This window comes from Zingiber officinale, chromosome 1B (assembly GCF_018446385.1).
Source record: "Zingiber officinale cultivar Zhangliang chromosome 1B, Zo_v1.1, whole genome shotgun sequence".
Lineage (NCBI taxonomy): Eukaryota > Viridiplantae > Streptophyta > Magnoliopsida > Zingiberales > Zingiberaceae > Zingiber > Zingiber officinale.
In genome coordinates, this window is record NC_055986.1 from 125,714,718 (window position 1) to 125,739,505 (window position 24,788).

Here is a 24,788-nt window from a genome sequence, read left to right on the forward strand (position 1 = left end):
ATTGCTCTCACGACTAAGTCCTAGACTCTTGAGTCACTCGGCTGAGTTATAAGTGAGGTTGCTCTCATGATCAAGTCCCAGACTCTCGAGTCGTTTGACCGAGTTATAAGTGAGTTTACTCTCACGATCAAGTCTCAGACTAGTGAACTGTTCAACCGAGTTATAAGTGATCTTGCTCTCATGACCAAGTCCCAGACTCTCATGCCGAGCGGCTGAGTTATAAGTGAGTTTGCTCTCATAACTAAGTCCTAGACTCTCGAGCCATTTGGCCGAGTCATAAGTGAGTTTGCTCTCATGACTAAGTCCTAGACTCTCGAGCCATTTTCCTGAGTTATAAGTGAGCTTGCTCTCATGACCAAGTCCCAGACTCTCGTGCCAAACGACCAAGTTATAAGTGAGCTTGTTCACACGACTAAGTCCCAGACTCTCAAACAATTCGGTTAAGTTATAAGTGAGCTTGCTCTCATGACTAAGTCTCAGACTCTCGTGTCGAGCGACCGAGTTATAAGTAAGCTTGCTCTCACGACCAACTCCCAGACTCTCGAGTTGTTCGACCGAGCTATAAGTGAGTTTGCTCTCACCAAGTCCCAGACTCTCTAGCCAAATCGGTGGAGATGACACGCTGGGTAGGTGACTCTGGTGTTGACTGTGTGAAGACTCCAAGATAGAAAAGAAGACTTCGAACGATCCTGCATGCCCAAAGAAGCGTTAGCAACCTAGGCCAAGGAGGGGATCTTCGACGCAGACATTCTAATACTCAAATCAGTGATCCATTTGAAGGCGATAAACAGTAAATGAATAGTGGTTGTGAGTATGTAAAATTATGTAGCGTTGCATACTTGCGTCTGTAGACGGAGACTCTCTTTAATAGTGTTACTATTTGTCCGTGCATGAATCTAAAAGGGTTTCCAAAAATGGGTAGGCCATAAAAATACTATGACACCTTTCATAAAATGGGCCTGCAATCTCTGTGTTTGGTAGGGTGGAAACTTCTAATGTACAACTTGCATATAGAATATTCTCTGTCATATGTAGCACAAAATGCCAAAAGGGAATGTGAGACCGTTGGATTGAGGGACCTTTAATATGTGTAACTGGCCAACCGAACGAGCCTATCATGTAATCCGATCGGCTATCGCTTACAAGAGCAATCTGATCGGATTTGAGGAATATTGCCGGGGACCCGTCCTTCGCTCGGCCTCCCCGTTTGACACCATAGTTTGGTCAGACCAAGTGCCCAGTTTGTCCGATCGAACCCCGTGTGATAAAATAGACCTTGTTTTGGATAACATTGACTTGACTTAGAGTTTTATCAATACTAAGGGACTCAGTATTTGATCAGCTCAAGGGTCCAATCGAATGACTTTTTGATCGATATGATCATCTTAACTAGCTAAGAATATTAACCCCTCTTAATTTTGACTACCATATCAATCGGTCTTCGAGATTTTGATCGACCAGGGTCTCATCTTACTCACCACATCAAGTACTCTTTTGTTTTTATTTAAAAAAAAAAACAAACAAAGGCTCGCTGTTATTTGAATTATGCAATCATAATGAATTAATTATACATTTGGCACTGCATGCCATGAAGGCCTGCCTTCATGTGCTTCTTGACCTCAGCTTCTGAGCCACAAAGAATCCCACTGAGAAGCCAACAGCTGCTGCATAGATCAACTTCTTCTTACTCTCAAAGCTCTTCATCAACTTATCCACCAGTCCACCGTCAAGCCAGTACTCTTCTATCTCCTCAATTTTGTTCCTCCAATTCGCACCTTCCCACCTTCCTTCTCCTCTCTCTCTCTTTCTGCAAGCCTTTGGCTTCTCTCCGTACATGGAAGGTGCTGCTTCTTCTGTAGTCTCTTTTTTACTCTTTGCCTTGTCCAATTGCCTCTTACGTTCCTGCTCCCTGTTGTCGGCACCAACAGTAGGTTTGTCCTCTGGCAAGCTTCCTTCTTTTGCCTTCTCCTCTGTTTTATCTTTCTCAATCTTTTCCTTCGGCGAGTCTGGTTCCTTGGGCATGCCTTCTTCTTCTTCTTCTTCTTTGCTTTTCTTCTGCTCATCTTTTGGCATGGGCTCTTCTTTCTTCTTGCTTTCTCCGCTCTCTGCCTTCTCTTTCGGGGTGAGTTTTTCTTCCTTCTTCCTTTCTCCGCTCTCTGCCTTCTTCGTTTCTCCATTCTCTGCCTTCTCCTTTGGCATTTCTTCCTCCTCTTTCCTATCAGGATCCTGCGTAATCCTCTTCTTCGGCATGGACAATGACAGCCATCCTTGTTCAAAACCCCCTCTGATTTGTCCGACGTCTGCATCCTTAGGAACGTCAAGTTCTAACTCGACTCGGGCGATGGTGGTTTGAGCCAGAGGCTTCCTGCACCACACCAACAGCTTCATGGAGTTCTTGTCGATCCGGACCCTGATGTCTTTAGAACTGAAATCTTGATTCCCGTGCAAAATAGATAAAAGGTACATGGAATAATCAGTGTGGTATTAAGATTTAACATGCATGGATATATAAGATCGAGCACAGTAGGACCACTTTCTGAAAGATGGTCGCATCAAATCTGCATGCAATCATAGGATTTATGGCCGAACGGAGGTAAGCCATGAGTTTACATTAAAGAACTTACTCCGGTGACTATTTGGATGTGATTGTTGGCCAAGGCGCCTGGAGGTAGCATCGCCGCATGGGCCCGTGCATCCTCCCAGAATCGAGCGACCCCCGAATGAGGATCTGGTGCTCGAGGGTCCGGGACTAGGCGCTCGGCTTGCTGTAGTCCTCCGTTGGCAGATGGAGGATCATCGTGACAGATTGTCGGCCGCTCGAGGCCGACTGGGCTGAGGCCTCCAGACCGGAAGCCGGTAAGATGTCGGACCGTTTAACCGCCAAAGGTTTCTGTGGTAGCGGCATGAAAGCTATGGGCGATGCGGCTACGACCCCTTGCGGTATCTCGGCCAAGGAGGGCGTCCGATCAGACGATGACGCCTCCATAGTCTCTGGGAGCGGAGCCAGAGTCGAAGTTTCGACCCTCTCGACTGGTTGTGCGCCTGAGGTAGCGGAACGTGAAGATGGCTCCGTTCGGTGCCTCTTGCGCTTGGTCAGTGGCACGTCAGATGAGGCTGAGCCCGAGGGTTCCTCGACGGGAATGATGGGGCGCCGCTCAGGCTGAGGTTGTGAGTCCGGGGTGGCCCCTCTGCTCAACGCATGGCTGGCTTCGCCTTCGCCCACTTCCACGGGCGCCTCCTCGCTCAGCCCGAGTGGATCTTCGTGGGAGCCGACCGACTGCAAAGCTCGGCTCACCAATTCTTCGGTGGTCGTCACCTCGATCGCGCTGTCTGAAAGCTTCACCTTGTCAGCCATCCGCACTCGCATTATGACTTCGGCTGTAGGATAAAAGGAAAAATCAGTTAGCATCAAAATATGTAAAGAAGGGTCTTACCTAGGTTGGTCAGCAGCCGGGTGTGGATCGGACTCAGGTCGAAGATGTTGAGGACACCCTCAAGCAACAACTTGTGGATCCATACTTTTGAGTAGCCAACATCACCGCAACATCCAAATAGTCCGATCGGCTCTTGAAACTCTTTAGCAGGGACTGAGGTACCACTTCGAGCTGCCAGCGGGTCAAGAATTCCGACCGCTCGAGAAGACGTATGAAAAAGTATTCCCTCCAATATTTGTTGGAGGTTGACATTTTATCAAAAAACACTAAACTGACCCTAAACTAGAAGAGAAAGGTCCCCGACTCGGACAACTTCGGGTAGTAAAAATAGTGGAAGACCCGAGGTGTAAGAGGGATATCGTGCAACCGAAACAAGACGACAACGCCGCACAGAAGACGGAAGGAGTTCAACACAAGTTGAGGAAGAGAGATGCAGAAGTATTTACAAACTACGATAATGAAAGGATGGATAGGGACCCGCAGACCGACGGTGAAATGGTCCCTGAATAGACAGATGCATCCGATCGGTGGGGTATTTGGTCGATCAGATGAAAAAGGCAGAATGATATCGTGGTTGGATGGAATTTTGAAGGCATTTCTAAGGCCCTCAGCGTCACCCTCGTCGAACATAGACTCCATGGTGGTGTACCAGGACCCAGGGATGGAGGCTGACGGCTGTGAAGAGCTGGTCATCGTTAAAACAGATGCAAAATGGAGGAAAGGCGATCGAAAAAGATACAAAGGGGTCATCAGAAGATCACCGGAATAGCGGAAAGCAGAATGATCGAAAGAAAAGGTGACGAGAAGAGAGCTTACTGAGAAAAAGGGGGACGGAGGATCGCCGAAGGACAAGACGCAAGGAATCACCGGAGAGCACAACGCGCAGAAGCGCAGAGGTCGTCGGAAACATAGCAACAAAAGCGTGAAGAAGGTGGCGATACAGCGGGCTCATATACCCCGGGCTCCGTCGACCAGAGCCGTCCGATCTAGGTCGCGAAAATCTAGGTCAAGATCTCACCGTTGAATTCAAACCACCAAATGTCGCAATCAATGCCTATCACGTCAGGCGTGCGACGGCTGTGGGCGTGACACGTGGCGTGCTACTATGGGTCGGCAATTAAGGCAGGCATGGGAACCTGTTCTGTCTTAATGAAAGGGGATTTGCATGCTTCCCAAGAAATCGGGGTGATGTCAGCCTAGCCCGCACTCGCCCGAGATAGCCCGAAGAAAAAGTTCTACAAGTGTAGGCCTTTGTCCGCCTGATCGGATTGAGGGAGCATGCTTATGACCGAGCGACAAGTTTCAAAAGGCCGATCGGCGAGGATCAGACCCATCCTAATCGAAGTCCATACAATGATGAAGGTCGATCGAGAGGGAATCTACGCACACAATGGTCCAGTCAGTCGGACTACAGTCTCCTTCGACTAGACTTGAAGGGGAGGCTTGTGATGCGATGATGATGAGGGGCCCCGCCCCGTTGCCACGGTGGAGGTCAATGGAGGTCATAGTCAAAACGGTCAACGAACGGATGGTCTTGGCTAGTAGGGTGGGACATATCCCGACCGGGGTTTAAGCACTGACTTGAGCATCGAAGGGCCATCACCGGGGACCTCTTCCCTAGCTCGGCACTGACACTGTTTGTGTTGCAGGCTGGAGCGAAGTCCACTGGAGGTCAATAAGAGCACCACGTCCCCAACATCCGTCTCTTCGACTTTTGGACAGGATTAGTGGAATATAATTACGGCAAGGATGAGGTGTCCAAGGTTAAGGACAAGAAGAAATTAACCAAAGACAAGGTGTCTAAAGTTAAGAAGATGAGTTTTGTAGGCCAAATGTCACCCGAGGTGCACCGAAGTGGTATAGTCACCAAGGGAGGTGACTAAGCTTAATATTCCTAAGGTTAGGAAGAGCCTTTGGGACCCATGGTAGATGGGTTATCTAATGTGCCAAGTGGTTAGGAGACGAACTTGAGTCTCTAACCTAGTAAGTTGGCATAATTAGGATGGTATCATGCATGAAAATATGACATTGAGGTCATATTGCATGAAAATTAGTTTTGGATATATATATATATATATATATATATATATATATATATATATATATATATATATATATATATATATATATATATATATATATATATATATATATATATTGTTATAATGTTATGTCATTTGGACTAAAGAGAATGCAGGAGCAACATATCAATGACTTATAAACAAGGTGTTCTGAAGATAGATCGACAGAAATATGGAGATATATGTGGATGATATACTAATCAAGTCTCTCCAAATTGCTGATTTATGTGTAGATATAGAGGAGACATGTCGAACCCTGAGGAGGTATGGACTCAAAATAAATTCCAACAAATGTTTATTTGGGGTCAGGAGTGGATGCTTCCTTGACTACATCATGACAGAGAGGAGAATTGAAGTCAACCCGAGCAAGGTGAAGGTTCTCCGAGACATGCTCCCGCCGCGTAATTTGAAGGAAGCACAACGCATGATCGGACGGATTATAGCTTTATCTTGTTTCATATCAAGGTCATCCAATCGAAGTCTACCATTCTACAAAATACTTCACCGAGCCACAAAGTTCCAGTGGGATGCCGAATGTGACAAGGCGCTGGAAAAGCTTAAAGATTATCTATCCTCTTTATCTATACTTACAAAACCCACAACTGGCGAGCCACTGTGGGTATACTTGTCTACTACTAAAAGAACAGTCAGATCGGTGTTGGTACAATAGGACGACAATAAACAACAACCTGTATATTTCTTAAGTCATTTATTAAAAAATATTGAATGTCGCTACACTTCTCTCGAGAAGTTGGCGTATGGGATGGTCTTAGCTGCTCGAAGGTTACACCCTTATTTTCTTTCTCATTCTATAATTGTATTGACTAATAGTGCCTTGGACCGGGTGCTTACCAACCTAGAGACATCGAAAAGATTGATCAAGTGGACCACAGAACTAAGTGAATACGACATACAGTACCAACCCTGATCGGTCATCAAAGCCCAAATCTTAGCTGATTTTGTGACGGAGATACAAAGCCCTGAGCCTAAGGAGACTTGGATAATTTTTGTGGACAGATGATCCATTCGACGGTGTAGTGGGGTTGAGATCCTTATGATATCCCCGATCAAAGATAGAATACAATTGTCCGTTCGGCTAGAGTATCGGGTCACTAACAATGAAATAGAATATGAAGCACTAATAACCGATCTGCAGGCAGCAAAGCATGTGAGAGCTTCTTAAGTCCTAATCTAGTCGGATTATCAGCTAATAGCTTGATAATTATCAGGAAATTTTGAAATAAATAATGATCGATTGAGGTTAAAAGCGGAATTTCAAGACATGGTGGTAGATAAAAATTTTCGGTTGGAAAATCAGTATGTGGATTAGCTAGCCAAGTTGGCTAGTTCCCTGAGTCTCTGGATACTGGATAAACCAATCGAGCAAACATTATTGATATCTCACATTGAGTGACAAACCAAAGTAGAAATATAAAGTGATTGGCGAGCGGGTTTGGTTTTATTCCTCCAATAAGGAATCTTACCAGCTAATCGAGAACAAGCGCGTATGATAAGTAAGAGGGTCGGTCGGTTCACATTAGTAGGAGATCACTTATACAAGAGAGTCTTTTCTCGTCCGTTGCTCAAGCATATCAGGTCGGATGAAATATAGTACATTCTACAAGAAGTGCATTAAGGTTGATATGGAAGTCATCCGGGCGGTTGGTTACTGGCTTGGAAGATTCTACTAGCTTGGTATTTTTGACCCACTCTGTAAGAGGACTCAGCTCAGCTAGTATCAACTTGTTTATCAAATACACCAAAACATTCCGCACCGACCCACAAAACTATTGAAGACCTCATTTATCTCCTACCCATTCGACCAATGGGGTATGAATATTATAGAACCCTTTCCAATGATGTCTAGTCAGAGAAAGTTCCTCCTAGTAGTTGTGGATTATTTTTCCAAATGAGTGAAGGCCAAGGCGCTGGCCAAGATAACAGAGCAGATGGTCACCAAGTTCCTATGACAAAACATCGTGTGTCAATTCAGTATTCTTCATAAGCTTGTCTTAGATAATGAAAGACAGTTCCAAGGGAGAAAAATCTAGGAATGGTGCTCTAGTTATGACATTATGTAAACTTTTACCTCCATAGCTTATCCTCAAAGCAACGGTCAGGCGGAGGTCACCAACAGGAAAATCATTAGGTGGCTCAAAACTAGACTCGATCATCTTGGGGGAAGTTGGGTTGATGAATTTCCTAGTATATTGTGGGCTTATCGCACTATGCCCCAATAGGCCAGAGGAATAATCACTTTTTATTTGGTGTATGGTGGAGAAGCAGTCGTACCGGTGGAGGTTGGCATAGAGTCCGATCGGAGGCAATTATACGATGAAGATAATATTGAGCGATGATTTATGGAGCTTGATCTTATAGACAAAATCAGAGATAAAGCAACCGCTCGGCTAATGACGTATCCACAGCGAATAAAGCAAAACTACAATCGAATAGTCATGCCTAGATTTTTTTTAAGTCGGTGATTTGATCTGGAAGCGAATCAAGTCGTTCTATGATGTCAGTAAATTGGAGCCATAGTGGGGCAGGCCATATAAGATGGTACGAAAGCTCATCTCAAGTTCTTATTATCTCCAAGACTAGAAGGAAAGAACTTGGATCGGCCATGGAACGCAAATCATCTACAGTCCTATCGAGCTTGAGTGTATGTATGCAATAAATTGATGTAGATTGTGAGAATTTATACTTAATGAATGCAGGCAAATTCAACTAAAAAAGACTAAGTCCCAGACTTTTGAGTCGTTCGACCAAGTTATAATTGAACTTGCTCTGATAAACAAGTTCCAGACTCTCAAGCCATTCGGTCGAGTTATAAGTCAGCTTGCTTTCATGACCAAGTTCTAGACTTTCATGCTGAGTGGCCGAGCTATAAGTGAGATTGCTCTCATAACTAAGTCTCAGACTCTCGAGCCATTCGGCTGAGTTATAAGTGAGCTTGCTTTCATGACCAAGTCCCAAACTCTCGAGTCGTTCAATCGAGTTATAAGTGAGCTTGCTCTCACAATCAAGTCTCAGACTCTTGAACTGTTCAACCGAGTTATAAGTGAGGTTGCTCTCACGACCAAGTCCCAGACTCTCGAGTCGTTCGACCGAGCTATAAGTGAGTTTGCTCTCACCAAGTCCCAGACTCTCTAGCCAAATCGGTGGAGATGACACGCTGGGTAGGTGACTCTGGTGTTGACTGTGTGAAGACTCTAAGATAGAAAAGATGACTTCGAACGATCCTGCATGTCCAAAGAAGCGTTAGCAACCTAGGCCAAGGAGGGGATCTCCGGCGCAGGCACTCTAATACTCAAATCAGTGATCCATTTGAAGGCGATAAATAGTAAATGAATAGTAGTTGTGAGTATGTAAAATTATGTAACGTCACATACCTGCGTCTGTAGATGGAGACTCTCTTTTATAGTGTTACTATTTGTCCATGCATAAATCTCAAAGGGTTTCCAAAAATGGGTAGGCCATAAAAATGCTATGACACCTTTCATAAAATGGGCTTGCAATCCCTGTGTTTGGCAGGGTGGAAGCTTCTAATGTACAACTTGCATATATAATATTCTCTGTCATATGTAGCACAAAATACCAAAAGGGAATGTGATACCATTGGATTGAGGGACCTTTAATATGTGTAACTGGCCAACCGAACGAGCCTATCATGTAATCCGATCGGCTATCGCTTACAAGAGCAATCTGATCGGATTTGAGGAATATTGTCGGGGACCCGTCCTTCGCTCGGCCTCCCCGTTTGACACCATAGTTTGGTCGGACCAACTGCCCAGTTTGTCCGATCGAACCCCGCGTGATAACGTGGACCTTGTTTTGGATAACGCTGACTTGACTTAGAGTTTTATCAATACTAAGGGACTCGGTATTTGATCGGCTCAAGGGTCCAGTCGAATGACTTTTTGATCGAGATGGTCATCTTAACTAGCTAAGAATATTAACCCCTCTTAATTTTAACTACCATATCAATCGGTCTTCTAGATTTTGATCGACCGGATCTCATCTTATTCACCACATCAAGTACTCTTTTGTTTTTATTTTAAAAAAAAAACAAACAAAGGCCCGCTCTTATTTGAATTATGCAATCATAATGAATTAATTATACATTTGGCACTGCATGGCATGAAGGCCTCCCTTCATGTGCTTCTTGACCTCAGCTTCTGAGCCACAAAGAAGCCCACTGAGAAGCCAACAGCTGCTGCATAGATCAGCTTCTTCTTACTCTCAAAGCTCTTCATCAACTTATCCACCAGTCCACCGTCAAGCCAGTACTCTTCTATCTCCTCAATTTTGTTCCTCCAATTCGCACCTTCCCACCTTCCTTCTCCTCTCTCTCTCTTTCTGCAAGCCTTTGGCTTCTCTCCGTACATGGAAGGTGCTACTTCTTCTATAGTGTCATTTTTACTCTTTGCCTTGTCCAATTGCTTCTTACGTTCCTGCTCCCTGTTGTCGGCACCAACAGTAGGTTTGTCCTCTGGCAAGCTTCCTTCTTTTGCCTTCTCCTCTGTTTTATCTTTCTCAATCTTTTCCTTCGGCGAGTCTGGTTCCTTGGGCATGCCTTCTTCTTCTTCTTCTTTGCTTTTCTTCTGCTCATCTTTTGGCATGGGCTCTTCTTTCTTCTTGCTTTCTCCGCTCTCTGCCTTCTCTTTCGGGGTGAGTTTTTCTTCCTTCTTCCTTTCTCCGCTCTCTGCCTTCTTCGTTTCTCCATTCTCTGCCTTCTCCTTTGGCATTTCTTCCTCCTCTTTCCTATCAGGATCCTGCGTAATCCTCTTCTTCGGCATGGACAGTGACAGCCATCCTTGTTCAAAACCCCATCTGATTTGTCCGACGTCTGCATCCTTAGGAACGTCAAGTTCTAACTCGACTCGGGCGATGGTGGTTTGAGCCAGAGGCTTCCTGCACCACACCAACAGCTTCGTGGAGTTCTTGTCGATCCGGACCCTGATGTCTTTAGAACTGAAATCTTGATTCCCGTGCAAAATAGATAAAAGGTACATGGAATAATCAGTGTGGTATTAAGATTTAACATGCATGGATATATAATAAGATCGAGCACAGTAGGACCACTTTCTGAAAGATGGTCGCATCAAATCTGGAAGCCCAAATAATGATTTGGAGGCCATAATTCAAAGTTTTCGCAATCAGGTCAATTGTAGTAGTTGCAGTAAGAAACAGAAGAGAGTTTCCTTTTGAATGACAAGCCAATGGTGTCCCCTGACTTGCTTAAGAATCCACACAGATTATACCTGGAAGATGAACACGGAGAACATGACTCTCGACAGTTTCAGTATGTTCGGTCAGGGGCGATATATCCTGGAAAATCACTTGTTTGGGCTGTCCTCTGATGCTATCCATCAACAACGATGCTATATCAAATCCGCCTCTGCTCACAGAAGAAAAGATCTGCGAGAGATTTATCTGCTTTGTACGATGTAACTCTCAGTTTGTTCCATGGATTTATAGAGATGCGTCGCTCTGTTTCTTGGCTTGGTGTTGCGGCTAAAATGGCTTCCCAGTCATTCCTTACCCTTCCTTCATGCTGGATGTTGTCTTTTCTTACGGAAGGAAAACTAGAATGTAAAGAATACCTTTCTGATGTTTTGGACTTCCAGTTTCCCTTTAATCAAATTTCTACTCATTAAAGTCTAACACCCTATTAGATACATTGTTCAAATCTTTAAAACTCGGTTTTAAATGAACATAACTTCGTATAACAGTTTGTAATGAATGCACATGCAAACGTGTTAGATTAAATAATCTAATTCTGGGATTCAGACTGCATGACACAAGAGTTGGAACTGCCATAATGACTCTACTTTGTGAAACGGGCATGCTCATGCACAAGTTGCATACTTCGAGCTAGGGACACCAAGCAATGGATAGTTGGATCCATTTAGATAAATGCTAAATATTTGAACAATGATGGACCAAACAAAGTTGCGTCGACCATAAATAAATACTCATCAGAGTTGCATTTTAAAGACACTCTAGCTATCAAATGGCATAGTATTTTTATCCACAGCAACCCCCACTGGACTTGCAAAGATGAATCATCTACAACAATACAAAGTTTTTAATTTGACTAAGCTATTTCAAATCCTTGAGTGTTGTATGTCGATGGTCATCTAACATTGGGCTTTGGTGACCGGCGATATGGTGAAGCATGTGAACCTTGTGAAAGGCTCCTTGTCGGCTGTTGTCCTTGTCTTCCGAATGAACCTTGTGGTTTCAATCCATTTCTAGCACCCAAGCTATTGGAATGTGTCATTGAGCGTTCTGTTTGCATGGTCTGGTAGAAATAAGAAGAGCTTGCTAGGTCTTTGAGATTGATAATCGGTCCGAGGGCTTCAACGACCTCACTCATCAGTGGCCTCGCTTTGGGATCACGACTGAGACATGCTTGTGCAAGTTGGGATACTTTCTGTGCACCTTTGATGGAGAAATTGCCCTCCAAGTGAGGATCAACAAGTTTATAAAACCGGCGCCTTTCTCCAAGGTGTGGGCGTGCCCACTCCACAAGATTGTGCTCTCCGTTAGGCCGGTTTTTGTCCATCGACCTTTTTCCCGTCATCATCTCAAGTAGCACCACTCCGAAGCTGTAGACGTCACTCTTTGAAGTCAAATGCCCTGAGATACATACATGATATTCAAGCATAACATTCATAATGAAGAAAAGTGTCAAATTCTAGCATGGACTTATATAACCTAGAAGAAAGTCTAGTACATCTTGAGTAAAAATATGAACTGCAATCACATAATTTGTCTGTCTAAATACTCATATAGTTTGCCCAAATTGTGCATAGAGTGTTGATTTTTTTTTTTCCTTTTATTTCTGTGAATTAGGGTTGGGGTCAGGTAAATTTCAGGTCAAAAGATATACAAGTTTATGAAAATGGTTTGAGTTTAAAGCAAACAAAATATAGCCTGGAGTTGGACTGGAAGGCATGGGGCCCAACCAAACTCTAAATCCCTATAGAAATAAAATAACTTTAAAAAAAACTGAGACATCATTCATGACCCAAAAGCCTGGAACTATTGGATAAGTTCAGGTTTGGTTTTTGCGTTTCCAAAATATTTGACATCCTTAACTTAGGGATTAAAGGGTGGTGATTAAGAACAGATTATTAGAAAGGATAGAAAACTATCACATGTTAGCAATTATGATACATGAATATGTAGCTCAAGATCAATTGGGAAAAGAAACATGGTATGCTAAACTTTATGACATGAGGGTTGAGAAAACCAAAGGAGACTTCTCTTAAACCATTAAACATAAATGTATCTGTGACAACTTGTGAAATTCTTGTGCGTGGATCAGTAGAAATGGCTGGAGTGACCATGGTGACCAACTTAGAATTAGCACATAATCTAACAAGGGACCAATATCAATACAAAGATGTAGCAAGGAGAGACCCGATAGTGTGAGCTTCCAGAGCATATCTAACACATTTTGAATAAGAGGAAGAGAAGAACTGAATAGCTCAATTTTGTTGTAGTCATCATTAGCACCGACCCTGTCTAAAAAATACACAAGCATCTAGAGGAAGAGAAGATATATTTAACAGAAATAGGGATCCTCAGCAAAGGTAAGATACGGTGAACCCAACAGGATTAAGTTATGAGCTTGAGGGTCAACAACAGCTTTCTTGAATAGGACTTATGTTACTTATGTTATACAGTAGGCAACCTTATCATTCCTTTATAAACATCCAACATACAAGCCAAATATTTATGATCCTCGCCAAGTTATAACGAATGTCCAACAGATATCCAGAACTAGCACAGGCCTAATCTCCGTGTTGAACTTAGGCTCTGCCAACTTGGGTGTTTAAGATGAATTGCATTTTCACCATGAAATATAACTAAGGATTAATTGAAGAATGATTTCAGAAACATTAAGAGATACAAAATTTAACAAATAGAGGGGAAAAATAGATGAAGAGAACAAAATCTTGAAGAAATTGACATGGAACCTTTCAAGATATAACCTACGATCTCATATCAGCAATATACCACAAAAGATCAGGTCAAAATTTCACTTAGAGAAGCAGCTCAATACTGCACCTGTCATAACATACTCAGGAGCTGCATATCCATATGTACCCATCACTCGAGTAGACACATGAGTTTTATCACCTTCAGGAGCATCTTTAGCGAGCCCAAAGTCTGACAGCTTAGCATTGTAATCCTGGGAGCATGGATTTCAGAACGGACAGAACAGATACTTAAGGGCAAGATAATAGTATTTGTTACCTACCACATCTAACAGGACATTTGATGACTTGAAATCGCGGTATATCACTGGTCTTTCAGCTTCCTCATGAAGAAAAGCAAGACCCTTTGCGGCTCCAAATGCAATTTTCATTCTTACAGACCATGGTAGAGGAAGGGTTCCTGTCAAAAAGAATAAACAAAAAAAACTACATAGCACTTGAACCTGACATACAGATAAGAAAAGAATAGCAGCATGATAAAATACACGTTCAGGTGTTCTACAAGACTAGATTAACATTGAAAAACATTAGTGTGATAACTGACACAACAAAACTAGAGAAAGAGAAAGATACAATATAATGGCAAATTGGACAAGACAAAAGACCCATTACTGGTAATTCATCAGGAACATTACCTATGTCTGCCATGTACAATAAGCAACTTAAAGCTTGAGTGGAAAATTTGTATTAATCAAATATTTCCCCTAATGGCTGACTAAGAAGGCATCAATTAGTACTAGTAACTGTATATACTAATAGAAATTCCACATCACTAAGATTCTGTAATGTTGTTAAACTTGTGGGAAAAAACAGACTAGTTTCCCAAAATTTATAAAATTTGTTGCAGAGAGAGGATAGATAATGTATGATAGGTGACACTTCAAAGACACATTTCTAATATGATAGGATCAACTGCAATGAAAAACAAAATGAATGGTCTTCATATCTGAAATTATAGAGGTAATTGAAGGACACAATTGAATAGGGAAATTGTGAATTTGCCACCAAGAAACATTGGTTGCGACATGTGTAATACAAATCAGTAGCCAGGAACAATGTCAAAATTGAATCAAACACAGGCCTCTAATCACATTGAATCAGATATAGCAGATTTATGCCACTTAAATTATAGGAGGCATTTTGTAATTCATGAGGCAGACACTCTAAACATTCCCCACTTCTAGCCAACCAAACATCAAAAGGAATCCTCATACTTATATGCAAGGGACCATAGCAGAGGACACCCCTTCCAACTACTATTTCTTGCAAGTAACTCCATCCTAACAAATCCTTGTAATCTATGTCAACAAACCACTTATGCTAATGTAGGTTAATTTATGTTCAATGTATAGCATGATGCAGTCTATTATTGTTGTTAATGCTAATACACATCTACAATGGTAGATAATCAGTACTCACTATCTGTTGGTATAACATGGCGGTTATAAGACATAACCCACCGCCCAAGATAACACTAAATGATTTACTCATGGATGATGGTTTACTAGCAAATGATGAGCCTATCACAGATGGGGCCATAATGGGGTAGTGCAAACTGCAACGGGTAACACCCATAGATAGATCCAAAGATGCTCATTGATTGGTCTTCAACAGTTAGTGAGCATTATGTTGATAGCAGTACATATTACTTTAGCAAATGTGGAATTCTTATAGTTATTACATTATCCATTAAGTGCAGTGTGTTGCTGTAGAAACTTATGTTGCAATAGACATAAAGAATACGCATGATAGATAGATAATTATTGCAGTGGCATGTATTTTTCTTTTTACCTTCTGTTTTGAAGTTTATGATGCATTATTGATGAACCTCAATTGTTGTTCAATTTTATTCTGTACCTATAACCATGTTGTTTTCATATCTACTTTTCAACATTTGTGCTCAATTTCCTTATGCTGCCTCCAATTCTGGATGCCTATTAGTTGAGCGCACTATGTACCCAAGGACAGTGGTTGTTTGTTTCTCAAGCGATGTCTTTTCTCTGACATTACGTTGAATGACATGAACCAAGGGAAATTTTCTGCTTGGTGGATTGACCTTGAGCTGGGTGTATAGTTTCCAATTGACCTATTTCTCCCTTCCTCATCTACATCTGAAAACTATGTAAAGGAAAGACCATACCAATATTATATCAAAACGAATTTTGTTCAAGAAATGATGCATGAAAAAATGTAGACAGCACTAACAGTTCTCGTATTGCCTTCACTTTCTCTCAGAAAAAGGGGCATGCATGTGCATATTTTAGACATCTTATTCAAGGTATAGCTCCAATCCAACCACACAAAAGTAAAGGTCATAACTACATAAATATCTCCCTCCAGCTCTCACTTGATTTGTCGTAGCTGTACAGGTTGCCTCAGTTGTTGAAATTATTGTTCTAGAAATTCCAGAATAATGGTTGTCCAGTAGTAGTTATGGACATGTAGTTTCACTATGAAACATATAAGTGCAATTCTAGGTGGCATGTAAGAAAGAGAGTTAGACATAATATGGGGAAATTTGTCTAATTGCTGCTACTTAGTTATTTAAATAAAAGTTAAAGTTGCAGTTTGCAAATTCAATCCTACAACACAATCTGAATAGTGTTATTCTTGTATTGTTCGGAGATTAGGTGGAAGAGCAATTATGGTTTTACAAGGGATATTTTTGTGCAGATTGAAGTGCCAAAGCATCATTGGCTTGTTTGTTTTTACAGGAGTGTGACATTTCCTTGCTTTCTTCGTGTATTTAAAAACCTCAAAACAAGTGTTGACTAGCTAAGTCACATGATAGCATATGGCAGAAAATTCCAATTAAATCTAGTGAAGAAGAATCAATATAGGATAAGTTCGATTGCTGTAAAATGCAAACATCATCTATTAGACTTCAAAGTTAACATCAAAAAGAAAAATGTAAAACTTGTTATTATATGATAAACAAGGGGGAAAAATCATAGTCGATGCAGGATTGTGAACATTTCAATAGTATGTAGGATCTTTTATGGAATCTAATGGAAGAACAAAAGAGAATGCATGGAGATACATACTTCTAAATAGATGGTTCTCTAAACTTCCACGAGGCATAAACTCATACACTAGCAGTCGTTGGTCATCTTCAATGCAATAACCGATCAATTTTACCAAATTTGGATGTTGAAGTTGACCAAGATAATCAACTTCAGCCTAGACATAAATGAAGAGCGATATACATCAAAATTATCCAACAGATGTACAGTAAATTATGTATTGATAACCAATTCATAGAACTAAAACTGATGCTTCTAGGATAGCATACCAGCCATTCTTTATGCCCTTGAAGTCCATCATGGTTAAGAGTTTTGACAGCAACAGTAAGCCCTGTACCAGGTTTCACAGGAGCAGTTCCATTCTCCTCAATCCATCCTTTAAATACACAACCAAATCCTCCTTCTCCAAGAAGACTTTCAGGTCTGAAATTTCTTGTTGCCGATTTGAGCTCATTGAAGGTGAATTTCCGCAGTTGAGTTGCAACCTTAAGCTCCTCCCCAACTTTCGACATAGATGAATTACTTTCAGCATTACTCGTGGTAGTAGAACCAGATGCCATTGGTGCAACTGGCTGGTCCCTACTACCATCATTAGTCGACTTACTTTCTGCAAACCCATATTAAATATGCTGGTTATAGGAAAATATTGTAATGTCACAAATTATATCTTAAATCAACAAAAGTAACAAATTCAGAGAGTAGTTTGGTGGCATTGCGAGATGATAACAAGCATCCCCTGATTATATAAAGAAAAAAAAAAAGAAATTAAAAGTGATAACTTCTGTCAACTGTACACCACATAAATGACTGCCATGAATACTAAATTCAACGCTCATCCTTTTAGCCAACACTTCAACATGGTGAATATCATTAACATTATGCTGATTTCTTCAAAGAAAAGGGCAATTTTATGAGGAAAGCTTTCTTCAATTAGGCAGGTAATTAACGTAACAGTTCTCTGAATAAGAAGCAACCTGTTAGACAATCGAAATAGTATAAAACATTGTTTATACAGAAAGAGAATGAATTAGAATCAATCTCTGTTTGTGTAACTAGGAGATAAACGTCTTATCCAACTAAGTGTAATGTTACTTGTATAGAAAGATTGCTACTTTATGAGCTAACTAACAGACCAGGATTTGAGTTAAGAATATGCTTGAATAGTGTAGTTGTGTAAGGGCAAATTCATTGACCTTTTCCGTTACCCAGCATCGGCAGCAACGTCATCATGAAGCTGGATAATTTACCAAGCAAATAATCTGTAACTAAGCATATGACCAAATCCCTTCTGATATGAGATAATACTACTCCCAGAATATTGCCGAAATAAAATTACTAAGATCGTGGCTACCAGATACCAAAAACAGAAAACACAGGTATTAGAGGTTGGAAAGGATACGTTACTGAAGTAAAAGGGAGGTTGTCTACCCATTATAACGACTACAAGCATCACGCACGACTTCGACAACCACAGAAAGACCACCGAGTGCCAAAGTGGAAGACAAGTTGCAGAAGTAAGGATAGATTACCGCACTGAGTGGCTGCGCTGCTGATGGAAGTATCCACCTTGTCTCTAGAACTGGAAGGGACGCAGCCCCCCATCAATCGAAACTTCATCCAGCAACTCGTCCCCTCACTCTTGCCGCTACTGCAGTCCTTGCTCTTCTTCCTCCTTTTCTTCTTCGAACTTCCTTCCTTGGAACCCTCCCACGAGGCCAGCTGCGCCACCTGGGGCCGCAATCCCATGTCCAAGAAAGCAAGCAGCTCAGAAGACCACGAAGCCACTCCGAAGATCACCTTCCAAGAAAATCTTTCGCCTTTCCACCGGCGCAAAAATCACCAATCAGGAACAAGAAACCACGAGCAGGAGGAGGAAGGGGAAAAGATCAAATTGGAGAATGATTGGCAGCGGAATGGTGGAAGAACCCAAGATAAGGAAGAATCTGGCGTGGAGTAAAGAAATGGAGGGAAGGAGAGGGAGGCGTCGGCCACCCTAAATTGATTGGGCGAGCGTAAGAATAAAGAAAAGCGAGTGGAGTAAAGCGAAGAGACAAAGGGGGAATCTAACGAGCTCAGTGTAGCAGCAGCAAACAGCCGCAAGCCTTATTTCTGTTTTTGTTTAAAAAACATTTTTGGTATTTTTGCAATAAAAACATAAAGTGATTCAATTGAAGAACTTCTCGATTTAGAATGATTTACTTGTTTAATAAATTTAGAATACACAAATAGAAAACGACTTCAATATGGTCACGGCAATTCGTTAACTTTTTCACATGGATCTCTGATAGCTCCGAAAGAATCATATCGAATGAGTTAACATCGTAGATTTAATGATGATTAAATGGTTGAACGTGCACATCAACATCTAATAGCGTTGTAACCAATTTATCTAATTTTTCAGCAACCAGCCGCTTCATCAATTACTTTAGAATTCCCCCCACAGACTAACGCAGATGATTCATACAGAGATATTAATAAGCCATAAGTATGAAATGTCTCACCCCCAGACGTGATTTATCCCCTTTTAAAAAGTATATGGCCACCCTGAGAACTGCCACCAAAATGACAGTTTCACCTCTTACTGCACATTACTTCAGAATTTTCCATTACTTTTGATTATACAAATTATGGAGGACCTGACAATCACTTATTTTGTATTAGTACTTAATTGCTATCGTATAAACATTGAGTCGAGTCCTTGAGCCACTTGCTAGTTGAGCAAAAGCTCCACACAAAATTGTAGTTTTGGTCAAATATGAACCTTTCACATCTCCTGAAGGGTGGTTAGGAAAATGATGCCCAATATCTGAGTCTTACATTAACCATTTCGTGAGACAGGTATCCAATGATAATGAACTGAGTGTTGTGCCATCAGTTATACAAGATGATGAAGAACATAAGATCGTATGTTGACAGACAACTACGTTAACATGGAAAAAAAAAAAAGTAAATGATTCCCGATGCTGCTGAAGAATCTATGAGGTCATGAAAATGTAGCATGTAGATTGTGACCTTCTTGGTCTCCTGCAAAGAAATATTGGTTCGTAAGGGCCATCGGGTATGCATCAATTTACAAAAAGTAATGTGTAGTCTTAACATTTTGCATTGAGTTTAATGAAGAAATAAGATCCATATAGTTGGTCCCAAAGAATTGGAGCGAACAAAAATTATGATAATGGTGAATGTTCATTCTGGAAACGTGAAATTATGCAGCAGCTTGTTTGAAGAAGCAAAGTACCAATATATACCACCCTGAAGTCAGTACTGAAGACACTAACTTGATTATAAAACTAATATTCATCTTCTGATATTTGAAATAAAAAAATGTTATTAAGAAGAAAAAAACCTAAACAGAGAAGCTGAGACTGTACAATAGCATAACCAGACGACAGTGATTCACCATAATTTTTGATTGAACCCCATATATAATTCATATTGGATTTGTGATTTATGGGAGGAATAAGAGATAATATAGTTAGACCAAAAAATTGGATACATTTAAGATGCTGCAAAATTATCTTTTGTTATTTGTCATGGACCTAAGGTTGATTGGTAAATCTAGCAACTCTCAATGTTATAACATATCTAATTTAAGCTTATATGGTAAACAGATTTATAATGTTTTCCATGTATAAATCGATGCATTACTAATCTACAATCAAATTTGTTGCAACTCAACAAGGTCGCAAGTCATGTGGTCAACACAACACTATTTCCAGCCAATAAGTATGACATATCATAGTTTAATTGAATTTTAATGAACCTAAAATGCAAGTTGGAGAGTTTAACAAATCAAATTATTAACTATAAGAACCAATAGAGCATGTGGTAGCTGACCAACTATAAAGACGGTGCTCGGTAGCTACTAGCTTCCAAGCATTGATAGGAAGGTGAAGTTAGAATTTTACAAAGTTAGGTTGATTGTATAACATCCCAGTATAGATATATATTGACCAATTGATACCTGAACGTATACAATGCAGTAGAAGTATTGAATAAACAAATATAATCAATATGCCAAGCTTATTGTCAGAGGTTGCTAAACTGTAATGGTGCTGAATCTGATCAATGGAAATAGTTGGCAGGCAGAGTTCACTGAGAAAGCTATTGGTAGACTGAGTATCCAGCAAAAGATTACAGAAACTAAGTCAAGAAGCTTAAATAACATCAAATAATTTAGTTTGAAATGTTCTGGAGCTTATTCAAAATGTTCTGAACCTTCCAAAACGAGATCATCCTGTTTTATTTTTATTACAGATGTTCCTGTCATTCTGTGCCCTAATAATTCCCAAACTATGGGGAAGGAGTGAGGGGGAATTGAGTAACAACCGAGGAACAATGCAGTAAATTTCTAATATCATAAGTAAAGATTCAAAGATTCTAGATCTAGTATAGCACCTCCTTTGAATAAGAATATCATGACTGATTGCAGGAGAAACAACTATACTAAAACAACTAAAACTATTATTGTTCCCCATAGCTGTGAAATCAGCTACCTAATATAATAGTATAGTTGTCCATGTTGAATTGAGATATCATACACCAAATGCACTTCTATGCTCCTTAATAACCAAAAGAAGAATTAGTGCTCAATATTGTATCTCTATCTGTATAATTAAGCGAACCATTCTAGACCTAGACATGATGCACAATGACTTGTGCTATTCCAGTTAGAATAGGCAAAAAGAAAAAGAAGAGGAAAAAAAAGACTACGATTGAGGTCTTTTTTGCTTTAATCTATTACAGTCCTTTCAGCGGAGCAAGATCATTGCGTTAGCGGCAACGACCTTAATAATTGCACGATATATGAGGAAGGAAGGGAAACATAAATTAAATAGAGTCCGATGTGCAGATTAACCTTTGGTTCTACGCAGCGGCAACTGTAGGGTTACGGCCCTCGCAATCAAGGCTTTGATCGAAGTTTCGGGAGGGATACTTGGCCGACGTGGGGCCGACCTCGAAGACGATATCTTTTCCAGAGGATCGGATCCCTGTGATCGACCACCACCGGAAGAAGGCGCGGACCCGTATGCCTTGAAGCCCCGTGATGCGGCCGGCGACAAGGTTCCCGGTGACCCGATTAGAGTAGGAGGCTAGATAATTGTCAGGAGGGAGGGTGACGCGGCATGCCTCACCGAAGTCGACCGCGAAATCGCCAGAGGTTCGGTTGAGGGAATAAGCGACGACGCCAGCGGGGAGGAGGCCGACCGGGAGGCCGCTACCCTGCAGCTCGTCATAGGCAGTGCTGGGATTAGGGTTAAGATTCTCGGAAAGGGCTGGGAAAGCGAGGATGAGGAAGGCGGCGAAGGCGAGAACACCTCCTCCTCTCAACATTTCCGCGGCGTATTGAAGTCAAAGTGTTTGCCGTTGTGATTTGGGAATGGCATAAATGGTCTAACCGAAAAAGAAATTAAGAAATATATATATATATTCAGTTTATTTTTTTTAGACGGAGGAGAGGAAGACTTTTCTTTATCTGTTTATTGATTTATGAGACGAAATGTGTGAAATTAATTAATTGCTTTCCGTGTTCTGTTTCCTTCTGACAATGTAGACAGAGAGAGGGGGGAAACTTCCCGAGCAAAGTCTTCGTTTCTGCGTAGGGGAGGCCTGCGGAGGCCAACTGTTCATCCAGTTACTGAGGTGCTTTTGGGGTGGGATATTTTTTTGGAATAACGTCGTAAGAATTGAAAATCTTGTGCGTTTAGTTTACGTATTTTTTATTTTTATTTTCTGAAAATATGTGTTTTTTAAAAAAATAAAAAATAATTTTTAGATATTATCTATTTTTTCAGAAAATATTATCTATTTTTTAAAATTAAAAATATAGACGAAATACTATTTTTCAAAAATGCATGTTTTCAAAAAAATAAAAATAAAAAATACACAAACAAAACATATTATTATAAAAAAAATATGAAAGTGAGAAAAGGGCGGGAAATATCGAAATATTCTTATAAATTTATTAATTTAGGAGATTAAATGTGAGGTCACCATCAATTTTTTTATACAAATATTCAAAATTTATAATTTAACTAATACTTAGATAAATGATCTAATTTTATATCCCGTCATTAAGTAGATCGGAAAGTATGTTAGGAGTAAACTCATTACAATTTGTCTCAGAAACTCTTTTTTACGCTTCTGAGTGCGTATCAGAGTCACAAGAACTTACAATCAAGTAGGTTTGAGCAGATAATCTCAAACTGTCGACTCTAGCGAGCCGAGCCACGCGCCGAGTAGGTGAGTCGCGGACACCGTGAGTTATCAAGCGGCGCCACGTTGCTGCTGAGAGTTGCTGACAGAATGTCGAGAGCTGCAATACGAACTCAGAGTGGATGCCGAGTCCAGCAGAGCGTTGTGTCCTTAAAACATATTCGGCCCCTCCACTGTGCTCAGAGGATTAGGTGGACGTCTGTTTTTCAGGATAAAACGGAAGGATCACGAGCACAACCGAACACTGATTGTCGTGACGATCTGAACTAGATCCGAAAACTATCACTATTTCTGTCGGTAAAAGAAGTGCACAACAGAAGGGAAGGAATCATGGAGATTTAAGGAGGAATGGAAGCACGTGCTCACTTGTACTCTTCTCACACAACGCTCACTTGAGCTTTTCTCACACAAAGCTTACTTGAGTTTTTCTGTGCTTTTTCTTCATTCCTCTCAAAGGTCTTATATAGACCTTGTCTGTTCTTGCCAACAAGTTGGCTTGCAAGCACAATGAGCAAGCCACGTTGTGGCTTGCATGCTTACCAACGAGCAAGCCACTTTGTGGCTTGCCTGCTTGCCAACAAGCCACAATGTGGCTTGCATGCAAGCTTGCCACATGGCTTACAAGCAAACTGACGACCTTCCTTGTCTTGTATGCTGTCCAACAAGTTGTCTTACATGGACATATCATGTCCTGACCGATTTTATGAGTAATGGGGTTCACAAAAAGACCCCTCGGGTTGATGTTATCCGGGTCCTGGATTCTCACTCCCTTTGTTCCGAATCAACCGGAAAGTTTCACTTTCTTTGTGGGACTGAAACCCACACGTCGTCTTGTCATTCAAATTTTTCCAACAATCCCCCACATGAATGGAAACAAGGATGTGTGATAGTCTTCGACAGTTGAGTCGAGTATAGGATAGGTAGGTGTTACCCTTTAAACCTTCCCTTGTAAACTCTGTTTGCTTACTGGCTGATTAGTAGACGTGATGTCTTTGAACTGTTCGGCCGTTGGTGTAAGCATGGACAGAGTTTTACCCACGACTCTCCCTGATATAGCTCAGGTCTTATGAGTGTGTTCGTTCTTGGCCATGAACACGCCTGGTTCTGTGAGAAGTTCTAAGAATTGTGCCTCCAATTCTCTTCGAAGTGGCCTCACTTCTTTCTCACATAGGTGATCCCTCAAGAGTTGTCATTTACTCTTCTTGATCATTAAAAGCCTATCGGCTTACCCTGGTTTGGTCACTGTTTCATTGGCCAACCCCCCCCCCCCACAGTGTGTCTAGTCAGTGCAGATTAGGTGCCCCTTTGAACCTAGTTCTTGGGATCTCCAGTCAGCATAAGTTGGGTGTCCTCTGCACTGATCGCTGACAACGGCATCAAGCTCATTTCCTGTGATGAGCTTGCAACTAACTCTCGATTTAACCCCTTGGTTAGCGGATCCGCTAGGTTATCTTTTGACTTCACATAGTCAACAGTGATAATTCCAGTTGAGAGTAGTTGTCTAATGGTATTATGTCTACGACGTATATGTCTAGACTTACCATTATACAGATGGCTCTGTGTCCGACCGATTGTTGATTGACTATTGCAATGTATGCAAATCGCCGGCACAGGTTTTAGCCAACGTGGAATATCTTCTAAGAATTGTCGTAGCCATTTAGTCTCTTCACCACATTTGTCAAGAGCTACAAACTCAGATTCTATCGTGGATCTGGTTATTACGGTTTGCTTAGAAGATTTCCAGGAAATAACTGCACCAGCTAGAGTAAAGACATATCCACTTGTAGACTTAGAGTCTTTGATATTAGATATCCAACTTGCATCGCTATATCCTTCGATCACAACATGATATCTTGTATAGTGCAGTCTATATTCACGAGTGTACCTTAAGTACCTCAGTTCTCTTGTTATCCCTTTCCAGTACTCAATACCGGGATTACTCATGTATCTGCTCAGTCTGCTTACTGCGTAGGCTAAGTTTGATCGTGTACAACTCATCAAGTACATCAAACTTCCAATCAC

General features: G+C 41.2%; 4 protein-coding genes across 4 annotated transcripts; all 4 read right to left on the minus strand.

Annotated features, from left to right (window-relative positions):
* Positions 1–1,602: 1,602 nt before the first annotated feature.
* Positions 1,603–2,494, minus strand: LOC122041863 (vicilin-like seed storage protein At2g18540). Its single transcript, XM_042601722.1, has one exon. The coding sequence runs from the start codon at positions 2,464–2,466 to the stop codon at positions 1,603–1,605; it is 864 nt and encodes a 287-aa protein (XP_042457656.1). The 5' UTR covers positions 2,467–2,494.
* Positions 2,495–9,601: 7,107 nt separating this feature from the next.
* Positions 9,602–11,078, minus strand: LOC121977602 (vicilin-like seed storage protein At2g18540). The gene is made up of 2 exons (XM_042530082.1): positions 10,780–11,078; positions 9,602–10,496 (listed from the first exon to the last, which is right to left on the minus strand). Exons 1-2 carry the CDS (start codon positions 10,886–10,888, stop codon positions 9,670–9,672), a joined length of 936 nt encoding a protein of 311 aa, XP_042386016.1. The 5' UTR covers positions 10,889–11,078; the 3' UTR covers positions 9,602–9,669.
* Positions 11,079–11,462: 384 nt separating this feature from the next.
* On the minus strand, positions 11,463–18,643 carry LOC121977591 (serine/threonine-protein kinase PBL34-like). Its single transcript, XM_042530077.1, has 6 exons — positions 18,080–18,643; positions 16,820–17,157; positions 16,572–16,707; positions 13,791–13,927; positions 13,598–13,721; positions 11,463–12,160 (listed from the first exon to the last, which is right to left on the minus strand). Exons 1-6 carry the CDS (start codon positions 18,294–18,296, stop codon positions 11,655–11,657), a joined length of 1,458 nt encoding a protein of 485 aa, XP_042386011.1. The 5' UTR covers positions 18,297–18,643; the 3' UTR covers positions 11,463–11,654.
* A 691-nt stretch (positions 18,644–19,334) lies between these two features.
* LOC121977613 lies at positions 19,335–21,936 on the minus strand. Its single transcript, XM_042530086.1, has 2 exons — positions 21,409–21,936; positions 19,335–19,574 (listed from the first exon to the last, which is right to left on the minus strand). The coding sequence occupies exon 1, from the start codon at positions 21,882–21,884 to the stop codon at positions 21,417–21,419; it is 468 nt and encodes a 155-aa protein (XP_042386020.1). The 5' UTR covers positions 21,885–21,936; the 3' UTR covers positions 19,335–19,574; positions 21,409–21,416.
* Positions 21,937–24,788: the final 2,852 nt, after the last annotated feature.